At 42.9% G+C, this 25,264-nt stretch overlaps 2 protein-coding genes and 1 pseudogene across 6 annotated transcripts in view; 2 read left to right on the top strand and 1 right to left on the bottom strand.

Annotated features, from left to right (window-relative positions):
- Positions 1-14,875, top strand: part of LOC129147099 (N-acetyllactosaminide beta-1,6-N-acetylglucosaminyl-transferase-like) — a 37,740-nt gene extending 22,865 nt beyond the window's left edge. The window contains exon 2 of the mRNA XM_054721489.1: positions 13,867-14,875. Coding sequence (XP_054577464.1) covers positions 13,867-13,874 — 8 coding nt within the window. The 3' untranslated portion in view covers positions 13,875-14,875. The remainder of the gene's footprint in view (positions 1-13,866) is intronic.
- LOC103290189 (glucosaminyl (N-acetyl) transferase 2 (I blood group)) overlaps positions 1,668-25,264 on the top strand; it is a 42,890-nt gene continuing 19,293 nt past the window's right edge. The window contains exons 1-3 of one of the 5 annotated variants that reach the window (XM_054721485.1): positions 1,668-3,001; positions 4,583-4,727; positions 6,055-6,185. In XM_054721485.1, coding sequence (XP_054577460.1) covers positions 2,083-3,001; positions 4,583-4,727; positions 6,055-6,133 — 1,143 coding nt within the window. In that variant the 5' untranslated portion in view covers positions 1,668-2,082 and the 3' untranslated portion in view covers positions 6,134-6,185. Of the gene's footprint in view, positions 3,002-4,582; positions 4,728-6,054; positions 6,186-11,156; positions 11,436-25,264 lie in introns of those variants that run through there. The other 4 variants (XM_054721487.1, XM_054721486.1, XM_054721488.1 and 1 more) reach the window with 4 other exon arrangements.
- LOC129150183 (kelch-like protein 5) lies at positions 22,746-24,789 on the bottom strand (annotated as a pseudogene).

Here is a 25,264-nt window from a genome sequence, read left to right as displayed (position 1 = left end):
CTGAGTGTCCAGATTATTATGATCTCTGAACGCATAATAATCTGGCCACTCAGTGTGTGTGTGTGTGTGTGTGTGTGTGTGTGTGTGTGTATATATATATATAGAGGCCTGGTACATGAATTCATGCATGGGTGGGGTCCAGCCAGCCTGGCCAGGGGGAGGGGACATGGGCGGTTGGCCAGCCTGCCTGCTGGTCAAACTCCTGGTCGAGGGGACAATTTGCATATTAGCCTTTTATTATATAGGATGTACACTGAGTGGCCAGATTATTATGCGTTCAGAGATCATAATAATCTGGTCACTAAGTGTGTGTGTGTGTGTGCGTGTGTGTGTGTGTATGTATGTATTTGTATTGGCCTTAGTTTCCTCATCTGTAAAATAAAGGGTTGTGTTAGGTGATTTTTTAAGATCCCTGCCAAATCTTTGGGTCTATGTCCAATCAAAATCCATCACATCTATGCTACTGTGGCCATTCATTCATCCAGTAAATTATAGGAAGTTAGAGGGGGATAGGAAGGGGCAGGGAGATTATTGCATTGTACACCGGATTTTTTCCTAACTGGGGCAGCTGCTTCAATTGCCACACCGGGGCCAGGCCGGTAGGCCAGCTGGGTGACTGCAGGAGTGAGCTGGGAACACACCCACTGCTTCCTTAGTTGGGCTGGTTACTGACCCAGGAGCATTCTGCACCAATCTGCAGCCCTCCCTCACACCTGCTGAGCGCTCCAGGGACCCGGCACGTGAGCTTTGAGAACCCCTCTGTAATGTGACCAGACCTGCTGGGCTTCTCTTCCTGGCTCCCCTGAATCTCACTAACCAATACTTCCAGGAATTTTCCTGCAGTCCAGTAGCCTTTGTTCTTTCTTAAGAGTAAGGAAATGGGAGAGGGCACTGGGTGGGAAGTAGAGTCCTCTGAGTTCTCTGAAATGTCCTCAGATCTCAAGATGTCAGGCTTATAAAGAGACCCAGTGGGTAGTCACTCATATTGTAGATAATACTGCGTCAACAACACGGGTTATCTGAAGCTCTTTGTGAAATGGGAACCAACTTTTGCTCTCTGGGAACAATGGCTATCACCTTCCCCTCTGGCAGGCGAACTAAGGTGTGCTTATTTCATTGATGTCATCCACACCCACCCTTTAATGTTTCAAGTCCCTCCCAGGTTCCTTCTGCCCCCACCCCATGCCCGCAACAGTGTAATCCCAATTTCCCTCTTCCCATAGCCTGCGCATACATCTATGCTGTGTCACACCGTCAGAAACCATCTGATTGAATCCCGCGAACACCAGACTTCTTTGCTGCTGATAACAGACATGTTGCAAGTGCCTTTTTCCCTTATCTGTGTCTGTGCGCGCTCAGAGGCAGAGATAACACTGAAATGAAAAAAGGAGGCCGAGAAACGGGGGGGAGAGAGGAGCCGGAGCATTAGTCCTCCGCGCTGCGGTCTCCACCGACTGCTCGCCGGTGTGCAGGGTGGGCAGGGTGGCAGGGTGTGCAGGGTGGGCAGAGTGTGCAGGGTGCGCAGGGTGGGCAGGGTGTGCAGGGTGCGCAGGCTGACCCGAAAGAGGAGAACCGCTCACTCTGCAGCGCCGGGGGAAAGTGTGAGCGGAGAAGGGAGATGCGATCGGAACCCGGTGGAGGGAAAGGGGGTGGGGTGAAGCCGGAGAAGCCCAGCCCCGGCGAAGAGGACTCGTCATTCCTTTCCACGGCGTAATTTGCCGAGATCCGCCACTTGGGTTTCGTATGCAAACGAGGAGGGCTTCCCGCTGGCCGGGCCGGGGCCCCGGGCGCCCACTCTGCCCCGCGCTCTGCCTGCGAGCGGCCGGCCGGCTCCCAGCGCCCCGGACCGGAGCCCCGGAGCCCAGGGCGGGCCGGCGGAGCATGCCCTCGCCCGCCGCCGCCGGGGGACGGCGCGACGCTGAAGCGGAGAGTCAATGAGGAGTCCAGGAAGCCTGTCTGCGAAGCTGTCGAGATTCAGGGCTGGCAAAGGAAGGCCATTCAGCCCCTCCACACTTGTGTTTTCGGGGACCGATCATTTCTCAGTCCCTGGAGAGAGACTCCTGCTCCAAGGAAGGGAAAATAATGAACTTTTGGAGGTATTACCTTTTTGCTCTCACTGCGCTCAGTGTGGTGATTTTTGTGATACGCTACAACAGCCGGCTAAGCCTGCCCCAGAGGAGGCTGAACGGGTCCAGCGAACGGTCCTCTGCAGGGGGTGCCTGTGAGTCCGCCCTGGACGATACGCCCACGGTCCTGCGGGAGAAGACGGCGCCGTCCCCTCTGGGAGGTGTCCCTTGCGAGGACTACCTGGCCCAGAGCCACTACATCACGAGCCCCCTGTCGGAAGAAGAAGTGGCCTTCCCTTTGGCCTATGTCATGGTCATCCACAAAGACTTCGGTACCTTCGAAAGGCTCTTCAGGGCCGTCTACATGCCCCAGAACGTCTACTGCGTTCATGTGGACGAGAAGGCCACAGCTGCCTTTAAAGGTGCAGTGGAGCAATTGCTGAGCTGCTTCCCAAATGCCTTTCTGGCTTCCAAGAGGGAGCCGGTTGTCTATGGCGGGATCTCCAGGCTCCAGGCGGACCTGAACTGCCTGAGAGACCTGGTGGCCTCCGAGGTCCCGTGGAAGTACTCCATCAACACCTGTGGGCAAGATTTCCCCCTGAAAACCAACAAGGAAATAGTTCAGTATCTGAAAGGATTCAAAGGGAAAAACATTACCCCGGGCGTGCTGCCTCCGGCGCATGCCATTGGGCGGACTAAATACGTCCACCGAGAGCACATAGGCAAAGATGGCTCTTTTGTGAGGAACACTAATGTTTTGAAAACCTCACCTCCACATCAGCTGACCATTTACTTTGGCACCGCTTACGTGGCCCTTACCAGAGAGTTTGTCAACTTCATCTTCCATGACAAAAGGGCCATTGATCTACTACACTGGTCAAAGGATACCTATAGTCCTGATGAACATTTCTGGGTGACACTCAATAGGATTCCAAGTAGGTACTCATTTCCATTACCATTTGTTCTTACTCATAGATTGAGTTTGCTGCCATTCAACTCCTCTAGAGAACTGACTCATTTGAAATTATTTGGGGGGGGGGGAAAGTGTAGAAAGCTATTCATCTAGTTGGTTTTTAGTGACATTTTAGTGCCCGCTTTGTTGTCTTACAACCATGTGCAATATAGTGATCTGAGAAATATGCTGAGCTACAGGAGCTCTGGCAAACTACCTCTGACGATATATCCCACAGTTGCCAACCTTCAGCTCAGTCTTTTGAATGGATGCTTTCCGTAGTCCTCCATAAGCACAGCTCTAGCATCATGAGATTGGTATTTTTCATAAGCATTCTAGAACTTACGAGTTGAAATAGGATGTTATACAGTATTACATCGATGCTCAAAGTCATTGCTCAACGTTCACGGGGTTGTTTTCAGAATCTTTGAATTCTCTTTGGATAGTTCACAAATTATCACTCCAGCTTAAATGTCTCTAGTCTAAGACCTGGACAAATACCCTGGTCTCAACTGATTTGGTTTAATAAATCTAGTCTGGTATTATATTGCCTAGAAAAGTGGTTAACCATGAGATGAAACATACAGAGAGATTCTAGCTGGAGTTAATCAAAGGTAAATTCCTAATTCTTAAGTCACAGATTTTTATTATAAATTCCAGTTTGCAGCCTCTTGTGTTTATATGCTGAGAAGTCGTTTCTGTTGTGTTTGATCATTTGGAAAGGGGTCCAATGTATGCTAGGCAACTGGAGGCAAAAAAAAAAAACAAAAACAAAAAACCCACCAGCACCAAACTCCTTCTTGGATTAAGGACTGGGTTTCTTTTCACAATTCTGTTTCCCATGTTTTCGGGGATTACCTGGGTGACCTGCATTCCTTTTCCCGGGGATGTCCCAACACAGTAGTTTCCACTATGGTGCCAGCCAGCCCTGTGTGAGGGTGGCCCTCCACCTGTCATGCTTGGAATAACTTCCTGCTCTTACATGTGCTATTGTTATTGTTGAGGCATTGAGTGCTGTTTGAAACTATGCTCACACCTGAAAGCACACTCACGGCAGTTATTACCCAGTAACTCAACATTCCTAAAAGCTAAGCAAGAGTGGTTGGGCATTGAAATCTGCTTAGAGAAAGAAGCAGGAAAAAGTCCAGCAAGGTGTCTGGGGACACAGACATATGCTATCCTCTGAGCAGTTTATTTTCAGAGATACTAAGTTGTCAGATCAGGAAGACTGGGGGGCGGGAGGGGGGGGGCGGGGGAGGGAACCAACATTTACCATAGGGCAGTGAGTGTTCATCCTTGGATCGTTTATTAGTTATAACACATGAAAATATTATATATGTGGCATCTAATACTGTTTTCGTTGATACAGTTTGTGCCAGATATGTGATGTTCTACATCATTTCTTTTAATTATAAGAAATAGTCATTGTTGTGCTCCTGTACGGATGAAGAAAAGGAGGCGTAGAGAGCCTGAGCACTGCTCATCACACACAGCTTGTTTAAGGCACAGTGGGGATCTGGTCCTGGATTTGTGTGGCCTGAAGTTTAAACTGTTCCTCTTGCAGCGGGAAAAGAAGGAATGATTATTCTTTCCTATATATCTAAAGCAACGACCCTGCGGAATCACAGAAAGGAGAGAGGAGAAGGGTGGGGAGAAATGAGGAGGGCAGCGGAAGGAAGCTCCACCTCACCACTTAAGCTGGAAATAAGGTTAGCAGGGTGTGTGTGTGTGTGTGTGCTGAGGCTTAATGGGCCACTGTGCTAGCTTGAGTCACGGGAGGGTTGTCCTTGCTGGAATTGGTCACCACACCCTACACTGGCTTCTGTGCCAGCTTCCTGAGTCCATCTGGAACTGGCTGTGAAGTGCATTGAGGATTTGTCTTCACACAGTATAGAAAAGAAGTCTTCAAAAAATAATAGAGCCGAAACCAGTTTGGCTCAGTGGATACAGCATCGGCCTGCGGACTTAAGGGTTCCAGGTTCGATTCTGGTCAAGGGCATGTACCTTGGTTGCGGGCACATCCCCAGTGGGGGGTGTGCAGGAGGCAGCGGATTGATGTTTTCTCTCATCGATGTTTCTAACTCTCTATCCCTTTCCCTTCCTCTCTGTAAAAAATCAATAATATATATATATTTTTTTAAAAATAATAGAATGTTTTGACATTTATATTTCCAGCAGTCAACAAGTACTTATTTAGCCTTTCGTGTATTGAGCAAGCATTATTCTGTGTATTGAGGATACCACTGTAAGCGGACAGACATGACTCATGGAATTTTAGTTTCAGGATTTGAATGGTTGAGCATTAAATTTAGTGCCTGTTTAGTATAATGGGCTAAATTCAGTATGATTTTAGTATATTGGGCTAATTTTTTTCCACTTCAACTCCTCAAAAAATGCTTTCCCCCCCTGAATATCTATCTATCTATCTATCTATCTATCTATCTATCTATCTATGTATATATATTTTTAATTATTGATTGTTTTGAGAGAGAGAGGGAGGGAAAACCATCAGTTTGTTGTTCCACTTACTTACGCATTCATTGGTTGACTCTTGTATGTGTCCTGGCCGGGGATTGAACCTGAAACCTTGGTGTATCGGGACGATGCTTTAACCATCTGAGCTATCTGGCTAGGGCTGTCTGCCCCTATTTTTAAAACAATTTTAAAAGTTAGCTTAAAAACAACAACAACAACAAAAAAAAAAACACCATAAAATATGTTCACAAAGTTCAAAATTTTTAAATTTTGCACTCCATTAGGGATTAATATTGTAGCTTTCTTCCAGAGAAGTTTTATTAAGTTTATAGATAATAAAACTAATTAAATATGTGTGGAAAATAGTACACATACTTTTTAAAAGTTCACCACAGAAATGCACAGAAAAAGAAAAATGGTCCTTAGTTTATTTTATTTTTTTGGTCCTTATTTGAAATGCTCTGTTGTCTATAAGTGAGAACAAAATACCACAAGATGTGGTTTTATTTAAATAGATCATAAGCAGACATTTAAAAACTCACCTTTTGTCTGATTTTGAAGGATTTTCAATCAAGGTCCTAGGAATCTTGTGGGACAAAGGCACCAGGAACCTTTGCTTCCCGGAGTCCAGCAATGGTGAGCGCTCAGACGGCTGGCACACCAGCAATGGTGAGCGCTCAGACGGCTGGCACACCAGCAATGGTGAGCGCTCAGACGGCTGGCACACCAGCAATGGTGAGCGCTCAGACGGCTGGCACACCGTTGTTCCCTTGTTTAGAGCTTCACAGTGGCTCCTCATTACCTTGAGTCAGGTTGAGCTCTTAATGTGGCATGACCTCTGCAACCGGACCCCCTCCCATTCCCCACCCATCTCTCTACCCTCATTGCTTTTTACTTGATGCCTCATACTTTGTTCCAACTTCGTGGTTCTACATACTTTTGCAATTTTCACCTGAGTTTTGGGGGTGGCTCTTTATGATGTCCTCTTCGGGATACCCTTCCTACTATCTCTAACTCCCGTCCATACTTTATAGCCCACCCTGATGTCACCTCCTCCGGAAGCCATCTCTGATCACCTACCTCACAGATGGTTGGGATTCCAACTCTGGGCTCTCTTATACCCAGTGCCACAGCTGCCAGCATTGAATTATAATAACCTGCTACGTGAATAATCTTCTCTGCCCACCTCTTTAGTGTTTGGCTTTCTTAAGGGTAAGAGATGTGACATCCCGCCCTGGCCGGTTTGACTCAGTGGATAGAGCATTGGCCTGTGGACTGAAGGGCTCCATTCTGGTCAAGGACACGTGCCAGGGTTGCGGGCTCGATCCCTAGTAGGGGGTGTGCAGAAGGCAGCCGATCAATGATTCTCTCTCATCATTGATGTTTCTATCTCTCCCTCTCCCTCTCTGAAGTCAATAAAAGAATATTTTAAAAATAAATAAATAAAATAGGAGTCAGGAAAAAAAAAAAAGTGACATCCCCATCACCTTGCCACAGTACCACCTATCACTGTGCCTGATTTGAGGGCATGCAGAGTGCCGGATGGTGGTGGGTTGGTCTGGGGAGTGGCTGGATAGCTGTAAGAAGATCGGAGGGATGGATAAAAGTGTCCTGTACCTGGGTGGGTGCAATTTCTTATAGAAAGGATTAGAGAAACAGTGAATAAGATACTGCTTGAAGGTATAATTCCATTATAGCTAGGCCAACAAATAATATTGGCAAAGGGAAAGATATAAAAAAACAAAAAAACTTGTAGAAATAGTAAGCTCTAGAGGTCTAGTTGGAATGTTAATAGGGCTGTCTTTCCTTAGAAAACCTGGTTCCCAGCTAGCCAACCCGGGCCATCATGCAGGCAAATCTGATGCCAAGAGAAAACACTGGCATTCTATGTGGACGCCCCCAGTTTTCGCCTTACTTGCACCTGGTTTGAGTTTCTCCCACAACTTGGCACCCTTCCAGCCCTGCTGTTAGGACCATTCCTGGCCTACTCCCCGTCTATGCAGTGGGCTTCTGCTGCCTTAATTTGATCTAGGCTGCTCCTCAGCTACTGGCTTACAAAGAAACATGAGTATACGGAAATGAAAGGTTAGGATAATATAGCAATAATAGAAAGAAACTTAAAACCCTTCAGGCGTAGCTCTCAGCAAACATAAACATAGGTATGTGTTCTCTGCAGAAAGGTTACTAGGGCTTTAAATCTGGGTGTGGCTGGACCAGTCTCAGTTTTGTGGGGTTTTTTTAATCCTCACCCAAGTATATGTTTTTATTGATTTTAGAAGGCGATGAAGGGAGAGAGAAACATTGATTCAAGAGAGAAATATTGCCTCCTGTTCACACTCCATCCAGGCTTCAAACCTGCAACGTGGGCGTATGCCCTGACCGGAAATCGAACCCAGGACCTTTCAGTGTACAGGATGACACTCCAACCAGCTGAGTCACACCAGCCAGGGTCCCAGTGTTTTTTAAAGCACAGTCATTAACTACTGGGATATGTTTCTGAAAAATGTGTCATTAGGTGATTTCCTAGTTTTGTGAATACCATTGAGTGTACTTACACAAACCTAGATGGTATGGCCTACTACACACCTTGGCTCTGTGGTATAGCCGGCTACTCCTAGGTTACAAGCCTGTACAACATGTTAATGTACTGAATACCATAGGCAATTGTAACACAATGGTATTTTGTATTTAAACATACCTGAGCAGAAAAGATACAGTAAGAATATGGTACAAAGATAAATAGTGGGTCACGTGTATGGGGCACTTACCACGAATGGAGCTGGCAGGGCTGGAAGTTGCTCTGGGTGAGTGAGTGAGTGAGTGAGTGAGTGAGTGAGTGGTGAGTGAATGGAAGGCCTAGGCCATTACCGGGCACTACTGCAGACTTCATAAACACTGCGCACTTAGGCTACACTAAGTTTATAAAAAATATTTTATTCTTCAATAATAAATTAGCCTTAGTTTACTGTAAGTTTTTTATTTTATAAACTTCAAAAATTTTATTTTTTACTCTTTTTTAATAACATTTATTTAAAATACAGACATATGGTATAGATGTATAAAAATATTTTCTTTCTATATATCCTTATTCTATAAGCTCCTTCCTATTTTTAAATTAAAAAAATTTTTTTTAACTTTTTAAACTTTTTTGTTAAAAATTTTGACACAAACACACTCGTTAGCCTAGGCCCGCACAGGGCCAGGATCATCAGCATCCCTGTCTCCCACCTCCACATCCTGTCCCAGGGGAGGGTGTTCAGGGCAGTACCACACATGGAGCTGTCATCTGTGACAGCAGTGCCTTCCTCTGGAACTCCCCCTGAAGGACCTGCCTGAGGCTCTTCCTGAGGAGGTGTCACTCTTTTCAGAAATGTGTCCGTGGTGGTTCGCTAGGTGTGCTTCTTTTTGTCATCATGGATTCGCTTGTAAACAGATGATGCACCATGAACATTCCTCTCTATTAATAAGAAGCTTTCCGTGTTGTCTGTGTTTTCAAACATTTTACAGAGCTTCCTGAGGTCTGCAAAGCTTCTGCTAAATCCTTCTCCGTGAATTTTCTTGGAGGTCCTTTTTCTTCCGCAGTTTCCTTTGTTACCGCCTCCTGTTCCAGTTCCAACAACTTACTCATTAGTCGATTCCTCAGGAACCATCCAGGAGCTCCCCAATAACATCCCCATACACACCAGGTTAGAGAGGTTTGCCCTCTCAACCACAGCCTCCTTGATGTTTGCAACCTTTGCAGTAGACGTCAGAACGATGTCACTAGGCATCACTGACCGGAACATCGTTTTGGGGCACATGACTGCATGCATTGTGTTCTCCGTACATCGGCCCAAATTTAGAATTCAGTTTGTAAAACCACAAAGGATGCATTTAATCATACCGATTATACTTAGAATGATAAACATTGGGGGACTGTAGAATCAGGTCGTAATGAATGTCATTAGAACATTCAGGTCTACAATAAAGCTATTGTGTGTGTGTGTGTGTGTGTGTGTGTGTGTGTGTGTGTGTGTGTCCATATTACAATCCACACTGATACTTATGTTGTCAGCGAGGAAATAAATTCTGGTTGAAATAAAAATTATAGAAGGTTCTATCTATTTAACAGAGGTTTTAAAACAACATCATTTTTATGTAGCCAGATAATATTAAATACACATAATAAATTTGGACATGATTTTCAAAATATGGTATCAGTGATCTGGGCCTGTGTGACTTGTTTTTCCTTATTGGTAAAGGGCTCTCGGCTCTCCTAGGGCCAGTAATTTGAGGAAGATCTATAATGTACAATTTGTCCTGGCTCTTGAGTACCTAGACTGATAAGTCGGCATCATAAAATGCTGAGCTCTTTCTTGGCAGAGAATCCTTAGACAGATTGCGGGGTATAAACATAATTAAACTACTGAAGCTATAGGCATTTGCGGGATCATCTGTGATGCCTCTAGCCATTGGCTGTGCTGTAATATTTGGATCATCTTCACTGGGGAATCTGTGCCCAAACATTCCCCGCCCCCCCTAACCCCCCCCCCCCCCCAGCTTTGTTAAAGGAAATAAGCAGGAAACACTGCTCTTAACTAGCTTTTAATTCCTAATCTCTAGAACAACATTATGCAAGATTTTAAAAAATAGACTAAAGTGCACTAAGAACACATACCATTGTGACTGGTAAACATCCACTAAGCTGAATTTAGGTAAATGTAATTCTAATGGAAGGGATTGATGTAGTTACCACTTCAGAACCGGCAAGACCATTTCTCTAAATTTCATTCAACCTCCCATCATTCTCTACCAATTGCATAAGACAAATCTTTTCTAGAAGTCGCAGTTGTTTTTTAACAAAAACATAAATTGCATTTCAATGGCTTTTTTAAAAATTATTTTTTTTAAATCGATTTTAGAGAGAGAGGAAGGGAGAGAGAAACATCGATTTGTTGTTCCATTTATTTATGCATTCGTTGGTTGATTCTTTTATGTGCCCTGACCTGGGATCAAACCCACAGCCTTGGCATATTGGGACGATGCTCTAACCAACTGAGTTATTCAGCCAGGGCTCAGTGACTCTTAAAACAACAACAAAAAACACGACGAGATATTAATTGTATATTGAAGCCCTAATAGATTTATAATTAATGTCTAAATAATCTCTTTAACATAAATATCCCTACTCTTGTTTCTCTAAACCACAGCAATACTGTCTCCATCCCTCCCACTTTGAGTCCACATGCTACTAGGGAAAGGGACTAGACAAGTATATTTTTTAAGTCCTGGCTCCCATTTTTCTCTATGTGATACTGGCCTTAGTCTTCTGCACCTCAGTGTACCCATCTGTGATGATGGGAATAATAAATAGTACTTAGTTCCCAGAGAACTTATGAGTATTAAATATGATCATGTATATAGTGTGGTAGTTCTCACAGACAGAGCAAGCCTCAGAGTCTGCCTTAGGGCCTATGAAAACACAGATTGCTGGGCCCCGCCCGCAGTGTCTGAATCAGCAGGTCTGGAGCACGCCTAGAATCTGTATTTCTAACAGGTTCCCAGGCGACACTGATCATCTGTTTAGGAAGCACATTGAGAACTGCTGACATAGACCATCTTCTACTGAGACTGACATGTTTATAAATTTGCAGCAAATGTTGGTTCTGTTCCTTCCCATCAAGGACTCTGCTTGACTGAGAAAAGAGGCGGTCGCCGAATAAATGAAAGTGCGTTTGTGTAAGGAAAAGCTGTCTGGTGTTGGTGGCATAAAGCGGACATTATGAAAGTGGCACACAAATGACTGATGCTTCACAGTACTCGTCTTGAGGGAACATCGTGGGCTCTGGAATGAGACAAACCTGATGATGAATTTTAGCTTTGCCCTCATTAGCTTTGTGACTTCGGGTACCCCTGAACCTCAGACTCCTCATCTGTAGAGTCACAGTAATGACGGCTACTTGGTAAGGTTGTTTTGAGAATTAAATGAAGAAAAAAAGGTTATAAAATGAGAGGTTAAGTGTCTATCCACTTATTATTGTGAATATTATTAAGAAAACCAACCTAGTATTCCTAAGTTAGTAAGATCCTCAGGTGTTTAATCAAATTATTTCAAATCTCTTTTCACTATAAAAGGATGTCTACATTATGGCTTCCCATATAAAACTAGATGTAGATATACCCAAACAGGAGTAGGGGGAAATAGAAGAAAATTTAAGCAGTTTAACATGTTGGGATGGGTACTTACTTATTCTTCATCATTTTGATTTCCCTTAATGTTATTGGTATAATACTTGAAATTACTAAAAAACCTCACTTAGTCGTTATAAGAATACTGTGGAGTATGTATTCTATTAGAAGAGTGCTTCCTTAAAAATGCAAAGGACATCAATAGTGTTTTAAGATCACATCATGTGAAAGAAACAGGAATTGAGATGGTTTTATTTTCTTAAACCCTACCATGTAATAGAAAGGACTTAAGATGTCTGTTCAGAACATAAAGGCTTTTGCTGGCCCAGCCACATCCTTCCCATTTCAGGTGTTCAACTTCCTCAGTGTTAAAACAAATGTTGTGCCTCCTAGCTACTGACAGAGATCATTTTAAAGCCTGTATTATGAAATTTACAAAACACAACAGCACTGAGAATAGTGTAATCTCTTGTGTTCATCAGCCAGTTTCAACAACCAGCAACATTGCAAGAAAACTTAAAATTTATAGTAAACCATTGAGCTGACTTTAATTTTCAGAAATGAGTAGCTTCCTCTTTTCAGAGGAAATGCAAACGTCTACTATTCCAGACTAAGACTTTCTACATACCCTGTAATAATTAATGACTTCCTGACAAGTGAAGGTCTCTCTACCCCACTTAAACTTCTAGGATGGTTTTCTTTTCCCTTTTTTTCTTTTCTAATGGACAAAGCTGAATCTATAAGCACCTGCTCTTTAGGCATTAGAAGCAAAAGTCAGAACCCTGCGTGCTAGCATTTCCATTCCTGTGGCCTTCCTCTTCCTGTATGGAGAATGGGAGGAGTGTGTCACTAAGGGCCGGGGCTGACCAGCCCCTGAGCGATGGGTGAATGGATTACTCTGACACAACGTTTGCTGGGAAAGCGAGGCTAAGGGATGGCCTGGCCCAAGGGATGAGGCAGCCTCGATGGCCTGCCTCGTTAGCCTTTTATTGTAACTGCAGTTTGAGATAAAGTTTATCTTTAGATACAATCAGTAGAGTGAGTAATCTTGGGAGGACACATGTGTTTACATCATCCTCTAGGCAAGGGATTAGGCATGAGGATTCCAGTAAACACTGGGGGCGGGGGGGGGTTGGAGGTCTGCAAATGCACAGACTTGTTTGGAAAGGTCAAGGAAGAATTAGGGGTGCCACCTTCGACACTCCCCTAAGTCTCTCCTAAGTCGGAATTCCGATAAACAGGGCAGGCAGCTTTCCACACACTTCCCTTTTATCAGAATGTCCTCCTTACAGACTTTCCAATCAAGTCTCCCCACCAACTAAGAGCACTGAATTAAATTAATGAGATAAACTGTTCCGTGTGCAGTATTTAGAGGTACCTTTTTAAATCTCTTCTTGCTACTGAATATTCTGCTTCCTCTATTAAAAAAAAAAAAAAAAGGACCAGTTGGCAGTCTTACTATTTTATGAGTCCCCTCTGAGTTTGACTTTGTAATTGACATGAAAATATTTTGCCTTCTAAAAGGGGACATATGTAATACTTTCAACAATAAAGATTAAAAAAAAAAAGATATTTTGCCTTCAGCCAAATCTTAATGTATTTTCCATTACCACATGTGCTCCTAGAGCCTTCTTTGTTGGGTTCAATTATCTTGTTAATTTTTCACTTATGTAATTTAATCTGAGATGCCCTGGGCATCTAGCTCTGGAGCTCTGCACGAGGTTTCTCTGGTCTTTCAGGGAGTATGGGAGAATATGGACTTGGGCATCCCAGCCTTGACACTGAATAGCTCGTCTGACACTGGACAAATTACTTAACCAAGCAACCTCAGTTAATTTCAGTTTTAGGACACAAGATAAAGTATGGAAGGTATTTAAGAATTTATGAAAACATAAGAGTTGTATATTAGGCAATTTTTATTCATCTTCACCCCCAAAACTATATATCCCGAGAACAATATGTCTCATAGCAGTGACTATGACTTGCTCATACTTCTTTTCAAAGATGTTTGTAGAAGGGCCAGAAGGGTCTCTAGGTGGCTCTAAGGATGTGAGTTTCAGATGATCCCAAAAGGCTATCAAGGATTGGAACAGTAGTTTATGGACTTTGACATTTTAAACGCTTTATAACGCACAGTAGAATGTTAAGCAAACAGGCAGTAAGTGTTGCCAGCCCTGTGTAATTATTTTATTTTCCTTTTTATAGGTGTGTAAACTCCAGCCACTGGATCATGTAAAAAGGGCCACTGACCTAGATATGCACACTACGAAATTATTTCCTAGGTCCTGGCCCTGTTTTTAACTAGCTGTTTGACCTTGGGCAGCCACTCAAACCTCTCTGGGTCTTAGTTCCCTCTGTAAAGTGAGGAATTTTGGCTAGGTGATCTCAAAAGCAGTATTTTGCTTTAACTCTGGAGCATGCAATGGAAGGAGCAAAAATTTTAGAGACAGACAGACTTAGGTTGCATCTGCCTGCTGTGTGATCTTGAGCAATTACCTTTTCCTACATGGGCTTCAGTTTACTCGTCTATAAAGTAGAGACAATATCAACTTCCGGAGATTGTGACAAGACAATGGAGGTACACCTCACAGCTCAGCCATTGTGAATTCTATTACCATCTCCATCCCTCCCCCTCTCCCTCTCTATGGTGTATTAGTGCCATCACTTTCCTATTTATATTGCACCGTGACTAGTAAAATTAATAGAACAGTGGACTCTGGGCAATGACTTTCTTTCTTTGTCAAGGTTACTATGTCCATGTCTGGATGCCAGCTGCCACTGCTGCCATGACTTAGAACTCAGACCAGTCTCCATAGGCAGTGTGTGGAGGTGATTTTTGTGCTCAAAAGTTCTGATCAAATGAGTAAATTGGGTACTGGCTACTTATACACTATCCCCACTAGTCTGCTTGTCAAATGTAGCGCATTAGCTCTCATTTCTAGAGAGTGTTTTCTGGGTGTGCCCATAAGTGTTGAGCTAGACTAAGGCTAATGTAGCATATCAACTGTGGGTGAGGGACAAGGGCCCCTGGAGCCAGACCAGTTGGCTTCACATCTTTTCAGGTTCCAAGTGTATATGATTTGAAGCAAATTACAATATGTAATCTCTCTGAATTTCAGTTTCGGCATTTGTAAAATGGGGATGGTAATAGTACCTACAATTGTAACCCAATTATGTGTATTAAAATATATCAAGTGCCTAGATTGGTGCATGGTGCTTAGTAAATACCAATAACTGTTAGTTGTTTCTATTCCTCCAGTTGCCTTCAACAGGGGCTGGAGAAATGCAAACTCCCAAGATGCAGAGGCTTCTGAGATTACTACAAAGGATCTGGAAGATTTTCTAAAACTCAGACAAAGTCAGCTTGAATTCCTCCCTACTCCCAACTTATGATACTACTGGGCTTATCTTGCTGGGAAAATGAGAGGATCAGAGCCACTAAACATGTGACATTGTTTAGTGAGGTAGATTGTCCCATGTGCACGAACCCATGGACTTAAATAGTAAGTAGGAAACACAGATGGCCAACAACAATCTTATGTCAATATTGATATCTTGACTCTTGAGAATACCTACAATTTCCAAGTAACCTGAATCTCCTCTCTGTCCCAGGTTAAAAAAAAAAAAAAACAAAAAAAGCAGAGTTGTTTCTACTAGAATTAGGAGGTACCTGAACCAGGTTGGAACAGAGTGTCTCAGCAAGGGGTGTCTTGCCCTAATCAGCACCCATCCGTTGTGTCCCAATAGGGACATACATAGTAGGGGGTGTGCCAAATGGAAGAGACATGGCCTCATTTACCGTCAGAGTCCTCCAGTGGAACCATGGAATGGAGAATTATTGTAGAATGAAGAGTGTGGGTCCCCCTCCCTCTGCTCAAATCATGGCGTCTTCTAGCTTATGATCTTGGAGAGTCCCTTCAACTCTTCAAACTTAGTTTCGTCTGCCAAGGATTGATAGTCCCTTGGGGGGGAGGAGGGTAAGGAGACACGTGTTGTGAGAAATGAATGAACTAGTCTATAATAATAAAAGCGTAATATGCTAATTAGACCAGACGTCCTTCTGGATGAAAGCACAGGTCCCGGGTGCCAGAGGGAAGCCGGTGCCAGCAGCCAGGGGAAGGGAGGCCTACTCTTGCACGAATTTCCTGCATCAGGCCTCTAGTAACTCTATAACTAGTAACTTAGAACTCTGGAACCATAACTTTGAAGCCTGTGGCACCACTTGAAACACACAGAAGCTGCCCACTGAATGCGGAATGGTTTTTGATGTTGTTGTTTTTTAAGTGGAAGATATTGGAAGGATTAGAAACTTGAAATGGCTACTTCAAGAATCACAAAATGATTTTGTGAAGTGAAATGGGCAATTACATACTGAACTTGGAAGGGGTCTTGTCATCTTTTAAGATTAGATGAACCTTCTATGAAGGTGAAGAGATTTGTTCGGGTTGATGATTTCGCAGCTGAACTGGGTCACAAAATGGGACTTCTATGTCCTAATACAACAGTCTTATTTTAGTGCTTCTTACAATTTCTCTCTGAAATACCCTAGATTGGAACCAAAGGGCAGTAACAGCATTTTGGTCTATACATTGCCTAATACTGAAAAACGGTTTTAATAACAGGATTCTATAAAAAGTGTTCAGAATTCTTTTTTAAAAGATAGTGAATTTTAATATTTCTCAAATGAAAAATTTTATGTATAGGTCCAAGATAAAATAGAATTAAAATTTATGCATTTATTATGAAGGTGATCCATTCTGTTACATACTGTTAAATTTGAAGCAGCGTCTCATTTTATTTTTAAATTTATTTGGAGTAAAATTTATTCTCTTTGGTGTTTTGACAATTGCATAGAGTCATGCATGTACCACTGCAACCAAGGACAACTCCATCTCCTCCAAAAATTCTCTCGTGCTGCCCCAGTCCAAACCCTTGGCAAATCCTGACCTGTTCTCCATTCCTATGGTTTTGCATTTTCTAGAATGTCACAACATGGGTTCATAGAATATGTAGCCTTTGGGGCTGGAAAAGCAGTTTTCTATTCTGCCTTTTTAAAAATGAATTCATTTGTGTTTTCCAAGGTGTATATAATGGTTTCATACAGATGCTCTGGCAGCTTTCATATTTGTTGAGTATTGGTTCTATTTGACTCACTTTTCTTTTCACATATTATTTATTTGTTATTCTCCATAATTAAAAAGTCATTTGGATCTATTCTTATTTAAAAGAAAAAATAGGGTTGCCCTGGCCAGTGGCTCAGTAATTAGAACATCAGCCCACATACCTAAGGGTCTCGGTCTCAGGTTGGATTCGAGGTCAAGGGTACATTCCTGCCTTGCAGGTTCGATCCCCTGTCAGGGTTTGTGTGGGAGGCAACCAATCAATGTGTCTCTCTCACATCGATGTTTCTTTCTTTCTCTCCCTTCCTTCCTCCATCCTCCTCCCTCCCTCCCTCCCTCCCTTCCACTCTCTCTAAAAAATCAATGGAAAAAGCATCCTCAGGTGAGGACTAACAATAAATAAATAAATAAATAAATAAATAAATAAATAAATAAATAAATATTTTTAAAAGGTAGGGTTATTTTTTAGTAATATTCATCTGGGGTAATAAACTAAAAGTCAATGTAGCATATAATAATATCATAATTAAGCTTGAATCTGGTATGCTTTTGTTACCTTGGATTTGAGAGTATCCATGATTCAGAATAAATACTTGGAACATCATGAACTCAATTGGAAGAATAAGAATAACCAAAACTGTGTTCCGCTTTTATTCCAGAAACCCATGTGACCAACACAAAACTTTCCATAGTGAGCCCTTTCAATCAGTCAGATCATGTGAGAGTTTCAAAATGAGCACACCACAACTCTCCCATGTGATTTCTTACCAGAAGTCCTACAGAGAGGCTCTGTCTGGATTTGTAGATGGCTCAAAGTTTTACCTTTTTCTATAAATTGAACATATTAGTCACTGTTCTGGATCGAAAGATGCCCTTAATTCAGAATTTCTGAAATATTGAAATACCTATTGCACAAATGAAAACACCAGTATCAAGTGCTTAAAAGTCAAGCCTTCAAAGCCAGAAAGCTGGATACTCAAAAGCGACACTGCAATCCCTAACATGACCTGAGCAAGGGAATGGGGGCAAGGGCAAGGTACTGAAGAGGCCAACATTTTTTGAAGTCTCGTGTTTTATTTTATAAATTTATGTAAATATCACTGTCCTGTGAACTCTATAAACTTAAACTTTTTATTGAAATATAATGTATCCTGAAAACTACACATATCAGAATTTAGATCACTGAATTTTCAACGATCCTCACGTGAGTAACCAGCACAAGAAGCCATGTTACCACTAGTACTCCAGGAGCCCGTGCTCCCTCCCAGTTACTTCCAAAATGACAACCATCCCACCCCATAAACTAGTGTTGCCTCTTTTTGTGTTGTTATGTAACTTAAAATTTTTATTTTTTTATTTTTCAGTTACAGTTGACATAATTTATGAAGTGATTACCCCAATAAGTCTTGCACCCACCTGACACCACATATATTTATTAAAATATTAGAGGCCCGGTGCACAAATTTGTGCACATTGAAAGGAAATTAATTAGAAGAAATATTTTAATATCGCTATTTGCCCTTTCTCTATAATAGAATTCACGATTGGCAATGACAGATCAAAACACACGCATGCGATTGACGCCTGTGAGAGCTTTATATAAATAGATAAACTTGCTTAATTAGACCTGCTTTCTGATTTAGCTAAACTTTTTCCAGCCCAGTGAAGCACCCCAACTTCTCTTTCAGGTAATTGTCAGCAACACAGCAGTAAATATCAACACGAAGCAGATTATTATTATAGATCATGCAGGGAGAACAAAGGGTAAAATATTTAACTGCAGCAGTGTTTGACTATATTCTGCACAGTGAGAAAACCAGAAGTCATTTTCAAGTTCCACCATTTCTTACTTCTTTTCAGTCAGGTCAAGTTTCTAAACTTTCTAAATCTCCATTTTCCAGCTAATGAAAATAGGATTCTACCGAGTCTCCTATCTACCTACTCCAGGACTTCTGAGAGGATCAAATGAGATGAGGCACTTCACAGACATTTGGTTAAACTGTAAAATGTTTGCACCTGACTAAAAAGCAAGTCGTGTTCCTGGGCTGAAGGAACTGCAAGGAGGCTACTCGCTAGGGAAAGAAAGCCAGGCGTTGCTATGTGATGTCATTACCCGGTGCTCACAGCCACCGGTTCTGGGCTGGGCTGGGCTGTGGGCCACATTTTGCGCCATGGGGTCTCGGCAGCGTTGGCTGCGATTTGGTGGGGTGTCGCTCTGGGGTGGTGGCGGGGCCTGTGTCCCACTTGGGGGAAACCAAGTGTTGCTTTGTCAGCGCCAGATTTGCGGTGCCTTTTCTCTGTAAATGGCCAGTGCACGTCACGGCAGTTCCTGCATTGACTGTCTGTTCCCTGGTGGTCAGTGCATGTCATAGCGACTGGTCGGACAGTCAGACACTTAGCATATTAGCCTTTTATATATATAGATCATTAATTATATTCCCTATTGATTACATTCCCATGACTATTATGTAACTGCCAGTTTGTACTTGTTAATCCCTTCATCTTTTTCACCCAGTTGCCCAACTCTCCTCCCCTTGGGCAACCATCAGTTTGTTTTCTATCTGTGGGGTTGTCTATTTTGTTTGTTTGTTTATTTTGTTTTTTAGATTCACATATAAATGAAATCATATGGCATTTATCTTTCTCTGTCTGACTTATTTCACTTAGCATAATACACTCTAGGCCCATCCATGTTGTCATGAATGGCAAGATTTCATTCATTTTTATGGCTGAGTAATATTCCATTTTATATATGTACCACTTCTTCATCCAGTTGCCTATCAATTGCAAATAATGCTGCAATGAACATAAGGGTGCATATATCTTTTCAAATTGGTGCTTTCGTTTTCTTTCGAAAAATACCCAGAGCAGAATTGCTGAGTCCTATGATAGTTTTATTTTAAAAATGTTTTAGGGACCTCCGTACTGTAGTGGCTGCACCAATTTGCAATCCCACCAACAGCACATAAAGGTTCTCTTTCTCCACATCCTTGCCAACACTTGTTTGTTGATTTATCTGCCCCGGCCAGCGGGGTCTTCTAACGGGGGTACCGAGGCGGCGCACCTAAGAGAATGAGAGACAGACAAGGGACGCAAAGAATGGAGGCAAGACAAAAGGGATTCTGATCAAGCCTCAAAACTTAACTTTACAGCGTTCCTTATATGTGATTTCTAGAAGGGTGGATGCCTAGGAGGGGTGGGGGCTGACCTAGATAATCGGCTAAAGTTGTAACTATAGATAAAGGGTGTGGCGGTTGAAGGGCGGCTACAGAAGAAATGCTTTGTCCTCAGGCAAGAGGAAGTGGGCCTAGTTACAGTAACTTACTGAAGGTCAGAGTTAATCCTTTGACCGACTCTTGGCTCCTGACATTTATCGATGATAGCCAATCTCACAGGTATGTGACTTTAATTTGCATTTCCCTGATGATTAAGAATATTGAGCATCTTTTCATATGTCTATTGGCCATGTGTATAGCCTCTTTGGAGAAGTATTTATCCAGGTCCTCTACCCATTTTTTAAATTGGATTGTTTGTGTGTTTGTGTGTTAAGTTGTATGAATTCCTTATATATTTTGGGTATCAATCCTTTATCAGATGCATAATTGGTGAATATATTCTTTCGTTCAGTAGGTTGTCTCTTCAGTTTGTTGATGGTTTTCATTAGGTAACTTCATTAGGGTAGCCCAGTGATTTTCATCCAAATGTTCAGGTTAAATAGATGTTTCAGGAAGAAATGCTAGGCCTACCTTATGGCTTCCCATGTTTCTAAAAAAAACCCTGTAAATTCCATGGGGTCAGGGATGGCAGGGCTGGGAGGGGAAGGGATATGCACATGTTGCAGGCACCGCACAAGGCTCTTTCTCCCGTGTGTCTTCTCTTTTTAAAGTTTATTTAGACGTTTCTCGTATCCACAGAAGAGGAGTGTAAACAGAACCATGTCTGCCGTCCTGTATAAAAGATTGGGCTTGCTATAAATAGGCACTTAGTTCCCAGAGTCAGCAATCTATATATACCCCAGTACATGAAGCAGCAAATGGAATTTACCACTGACCTTCAGCTCCTTTGGACCTGTTTTGGGTTGTAAATAGGAGTTAAAATTAGATGAATCCTAAGCAAACATGATTTTTATTTGGCTGCTTTTACATAAAATTGGACAAAATGTTTTACAACTTGCAACTGACTTCTGATTTATATCCAACTGGGTGTAGCCTGGTGCCTTGTTTTGAAGATGAAGACGGCGCTGTGTGCAGGGCAAGATGAAAATTTGTATAATGGACTCATGAAGGCCCTTTCTCCAGACAATAGACAAAGCAGTACAGGGCATGCTATGTTCTATAGATGCCAATAGAAAAGGGCCCGGCCATGAAATCCCTTCCTGTGTAGTAAAGTGAGAAGGCAAATCAATACTGTAAATACTGTTATTTGAAACAGTTACATCAAATTTAGGAAATGCCACTTGAAATGTAAATACCTATTTCAAACTGTGAAAAAACACATCTGAACAGGTAGATCACAGAAAACTTACTACTTGATGTTCATGTGCTGCAAATAACAGAATCTCTCGAGTTTCTATCATCTAAGGAAACAGTTTTTGAATCAATAAACCCATCAAAGTGGTAAATGTGTTCATAAGCATTGCCCAAACTCAAATAAGTTAAGGAAACCCAACCCATATATATCACTGGTAAAGGCCACTTGTGAAAGATTATTTGCAATCTACATTTAATATAGGTTAGTCAACTAGTCAATAGCTATGTTATAGTTCGAAGGTAACACAGAAGTATTTATTTATACAAAAAGATGCTTTGCGAAATAATGTTTTCGTAATGATTGTTACTTGTAGGTATAAGATTTTGTAGTGTTTGGCCTTTCTTTACCTTTCAGTTTTGTCCTTTGTACTTTAATGCATTATTTGATTCCATTGTAATTTCAGTGTTCGGTTTTTCAAAGATTATAAGAATAATATTTTTAAGAGGAAAGATATAAAGATTCACAAGGTAAATGTGCTAAGATGCTTAACACTAGCTAATTTGGGGGAGTTGGGAAATGAACAATTGTTTCTTCTTTAACCTTTTGTACTTTTAAAATCTCCAAAGCTTAAAAATAACATTGCTTTATTTGGTGAAAAATAAAACCTCTCCTTACTGAGGCACAGTACAGGGTGTTTTAGAAACTAAAAAGCATTATCCCTATGAAGGGATGTTCAATAAAATATTCTGCAAAGAACAGGTGTTCTCAATCCTGGGTACACATTACCATTGTGTAGGGCATTTTAAATATATATATATTTATAATATATATATATATATATTTATTGATTTCAGAGAGGAAGGGAAAGGGAGAGACAGAAACATCAATGATGAGAGAGAATCATTGATTGGCTGCCTCCTGCACACTCCCCATTGTGGATCGAACCCACAACCTGGGCATGTGCCCTGACTGGGAATTGAACCTGGTTCCATAGGTTGACACTTAACCAGTAAGCCACACCGGCTGGGCTGTGTGGGGCATTTTTAAAAATACCAGTGCTTGGGCCTCACCACTGACCCATTAATTCAGAAAATCAGGCAGATGAGGCACAGTCATTGGTACTTTATTTTAAAGTTCCATAGATGATTCTGCGGTGTAGCCAGAGTGGGGAACACTAATGTAGATAACTGGTTGAGTTAAAGATAAAAACTGAAGAATGGAATTATCTTACTGGCCCTTATTCACTCCCTAACATTTGCATCCTAAAAAAAAAAAAAAATCAGTTAAGGATTTGCTGGGAGGAAAAGAACTTGCAAAACTTAGTGACTTGAAGAAAGTTTTTCCCGATTCTGTGAGTTCTCTGACCAGGGCCAGCTCCACTAGGGCTGGATGGGCAGTTGCCAGACCCAGGCCTCTCCTCAGATGGTCCCTGGTTTCCTAGTGGGCTCACCAGGGCTGCTGCACTTGGCAGCCTCAGGGGAGGGCAAACCCTAATCACTGAGGATCAAAACTTCTTACTGAGCTGAGACAAGAACTTCCATTTTACCACCAATTACATAAAGCTTTCCAGTTAGTACTGCAACACCTACTCTGCTCCTGCGGGTTGACACAGTGGCAACAAAATTCCACTGTCAGGCCTGAGGGTCCCATTTTCCCACTGTATCCAAGTAGCGTCAGCCACTGTGCCCTCTGACTGCATACATGGGACCTTCCAATATTGCCAATATTGTTCTGGGGTTGTAGCATTCTACAGTATTCCAAGTCTTCAGTGTTTCTCCTCCTCCAACCACATACAGCTAGTTTGCCATCTAACACTGCAACCCTGGACCATAGCCTCCTGCCACTCATATTCACCACAGGGCTCCACATATTTGTACGGAGGTCATGCTTTTCAATGCTTGTTGCTTCTTTTGTTAAATCCATTCCTCCAATGAAAAATAATGTACCAACAGTTGACTTCCTAGGTTTTATCTGAGGACTTTGTAACATGGGTCATCTCTCTGATAATAAATGATACTCCATTGCTTCCATAATGAGTTTCTGACATTCTATACTGATACAGGATTTTTTTGGACTGGAACACGCGGCGTTCCCCTGGGTAGGATGGTTCCCAGGCTCTTTGTCCGTTGGAGTTAAAAAAATGAATCCACGGACAGAAGATGGTACAGCAAAGGTGGAAAATTATTGAAAAAACAAGTACAGACTCCCACGTGGGGATGGGGAAAGAGTCCCACTGAGTTCCTTTTTCCCTGGTTTATAAAGGCTGCAGTTTTTGTGCCTCGATATCCCCTCTGATTGGCCACTATTCCCCTTAGATTTGGTCACTATAGCAACTTCTGAGCTCAAAGGTCAAAACCTCCTCACAAGGGACATGTGGGGCCCTCCTCCCTCATAGTTCTCCGATTCCCTCTGGGCTTTCTTCCTCTTTCTTTATTTTGTAAATATAGACTTTTTGCTACTCCCAGTTTCCTTATCTTACGGAAATGTAACTTCTCCCAGTCTGTAGCCCTGTGTTTTTTCCATGGACCGCTTTAATTTTTAAAAATCTCCTAAACTTGCCTATACCCCCCTAAAATTCTTATTTCAATGTCATCCCCCAAAAGTTCATTATTTCCCATGTCTGCCAGGAACTGTGGCCCGAAAAGAGGTAGCCTGATATAAGCCAAAAGTTTACTGAGATCTTTCTGACTCTGTTGCAAATCATGACGGCTGCAAGTTAGAAGTGCATCCAATATTCTCTCCTCATGTCATCACTGGCCAAGAGCTTTGCAATCTCACTAGCTGGTAATAATACAAATTCCTGGTTTCGAGTTACTCCATGAAATGTACCATAGTATAAATTGTGAGCCACTTTATGCAAAGCTGTACAACCTTGGGAATCAGCAAAAGAACGGATTCCAAGACAGTTGGATGGGTGAAGCTGTTTCATTAAAAACTTACAGCATGGCCCGGCTGGTGTGGCTCTGTGGTTGAACGTGAACCCAGGAGGTCACCGTTCCATTCTGTTCGGGGCACATGCCAGGGTTGCCAGCTCAATCCCCAGTAGGGGGCGTGCAGGAAGCAGCCAATAGATGATTGTCCCTCGTCATTGATGTTTCTATTTCTCTATCCCTCTCCCTTCCTCTCTGAAATCAATAAAAACATTTAAAAAGAAAACTTACAGCATGCTTCCACAATCTGTGAAACTGAAGACAAACTATAAATAGCAGGCACTAAATATTATCCTTTTGTAATTCAAGGCGGCCTGCATATGCATACTGAATCAGGGACCATAGCGACTTCTGTTCTACACCTTCCGTTTTTATTTCTTCTGGTCTTGCTTCCCTGACATCATTAGTAAACATGGCAGCAAAGCAATCTGAGCAGAGGAGAGCACCCATCTATGAGCTGGAATTCTGCCATCACCAGCAACTAGAATTACATCACATAACTGTTTATGTCTCAAATAGATTTCCATCTTTCTAAATGTTTGCTCAGCATGATTAAGGGCTTGGGAAACTTCATCTGATGAACATGGCTGCATAGTCCGGCAGGATGTTAATGGCTGATTGCTATTGGAAGTCTACGTTGGGTTCCTGAGGCGGTGGGGGCGGAGGGGGGGGGGGAGGCGCGGTGCGGGGGGTCACGGCGGGGTGGGGCAGGGCTCGGGGAGAAGGAGGAGGGCGGCAAGGGCCGGCGGGCGGAGGAGAGGGATGCTCCGCCCCTCAGGCGCCCCCAACCCCTTCCTGGCAGCCTCACCCCCTCGCCCCCGCGGGCCTGGGAGGGCTACTATCCCTCCGTCTAACAGCATCTGGCCAGGGACTCTTCCGGCAACTCCGAGGGGGCGGGGCGTGGGGCACTTCATGAGTTGCAGCCCGCCCCGCCCCTCCCGCCAGGCCCCGCCCCTCCTTCCAGACTCCGCCTTCCCTCCCGCCAGGCCCCGCCCCTCCCGCCAGACCCCGCCCCTCCTGCCAGACTCCGCCTTCCCTCCCGCCAGACCCCGCCCCTCCTGCCAGACTCCGGCCCCTCCTCTC

This window comes from Eptesicus fuscus, chromosome 9, assembly GCF_027574615.1.
Source record: "Eptesicus fuscus isolate TK198812 chromosome 9, DD_ASM_mEF_20220401, whole genome shotgun sequence".
Lineage (NCBI taxonomy): Eukaryota > Metazoa > Chordata > Mammalia > Chiroptera > Vespertilionidae > Eptesicus > Eptesicus fuscus.
Note: the sequence above shows the minus strand (reverse complement) of the source record. Positions and strands in the feature narration are given on the sequence as shown.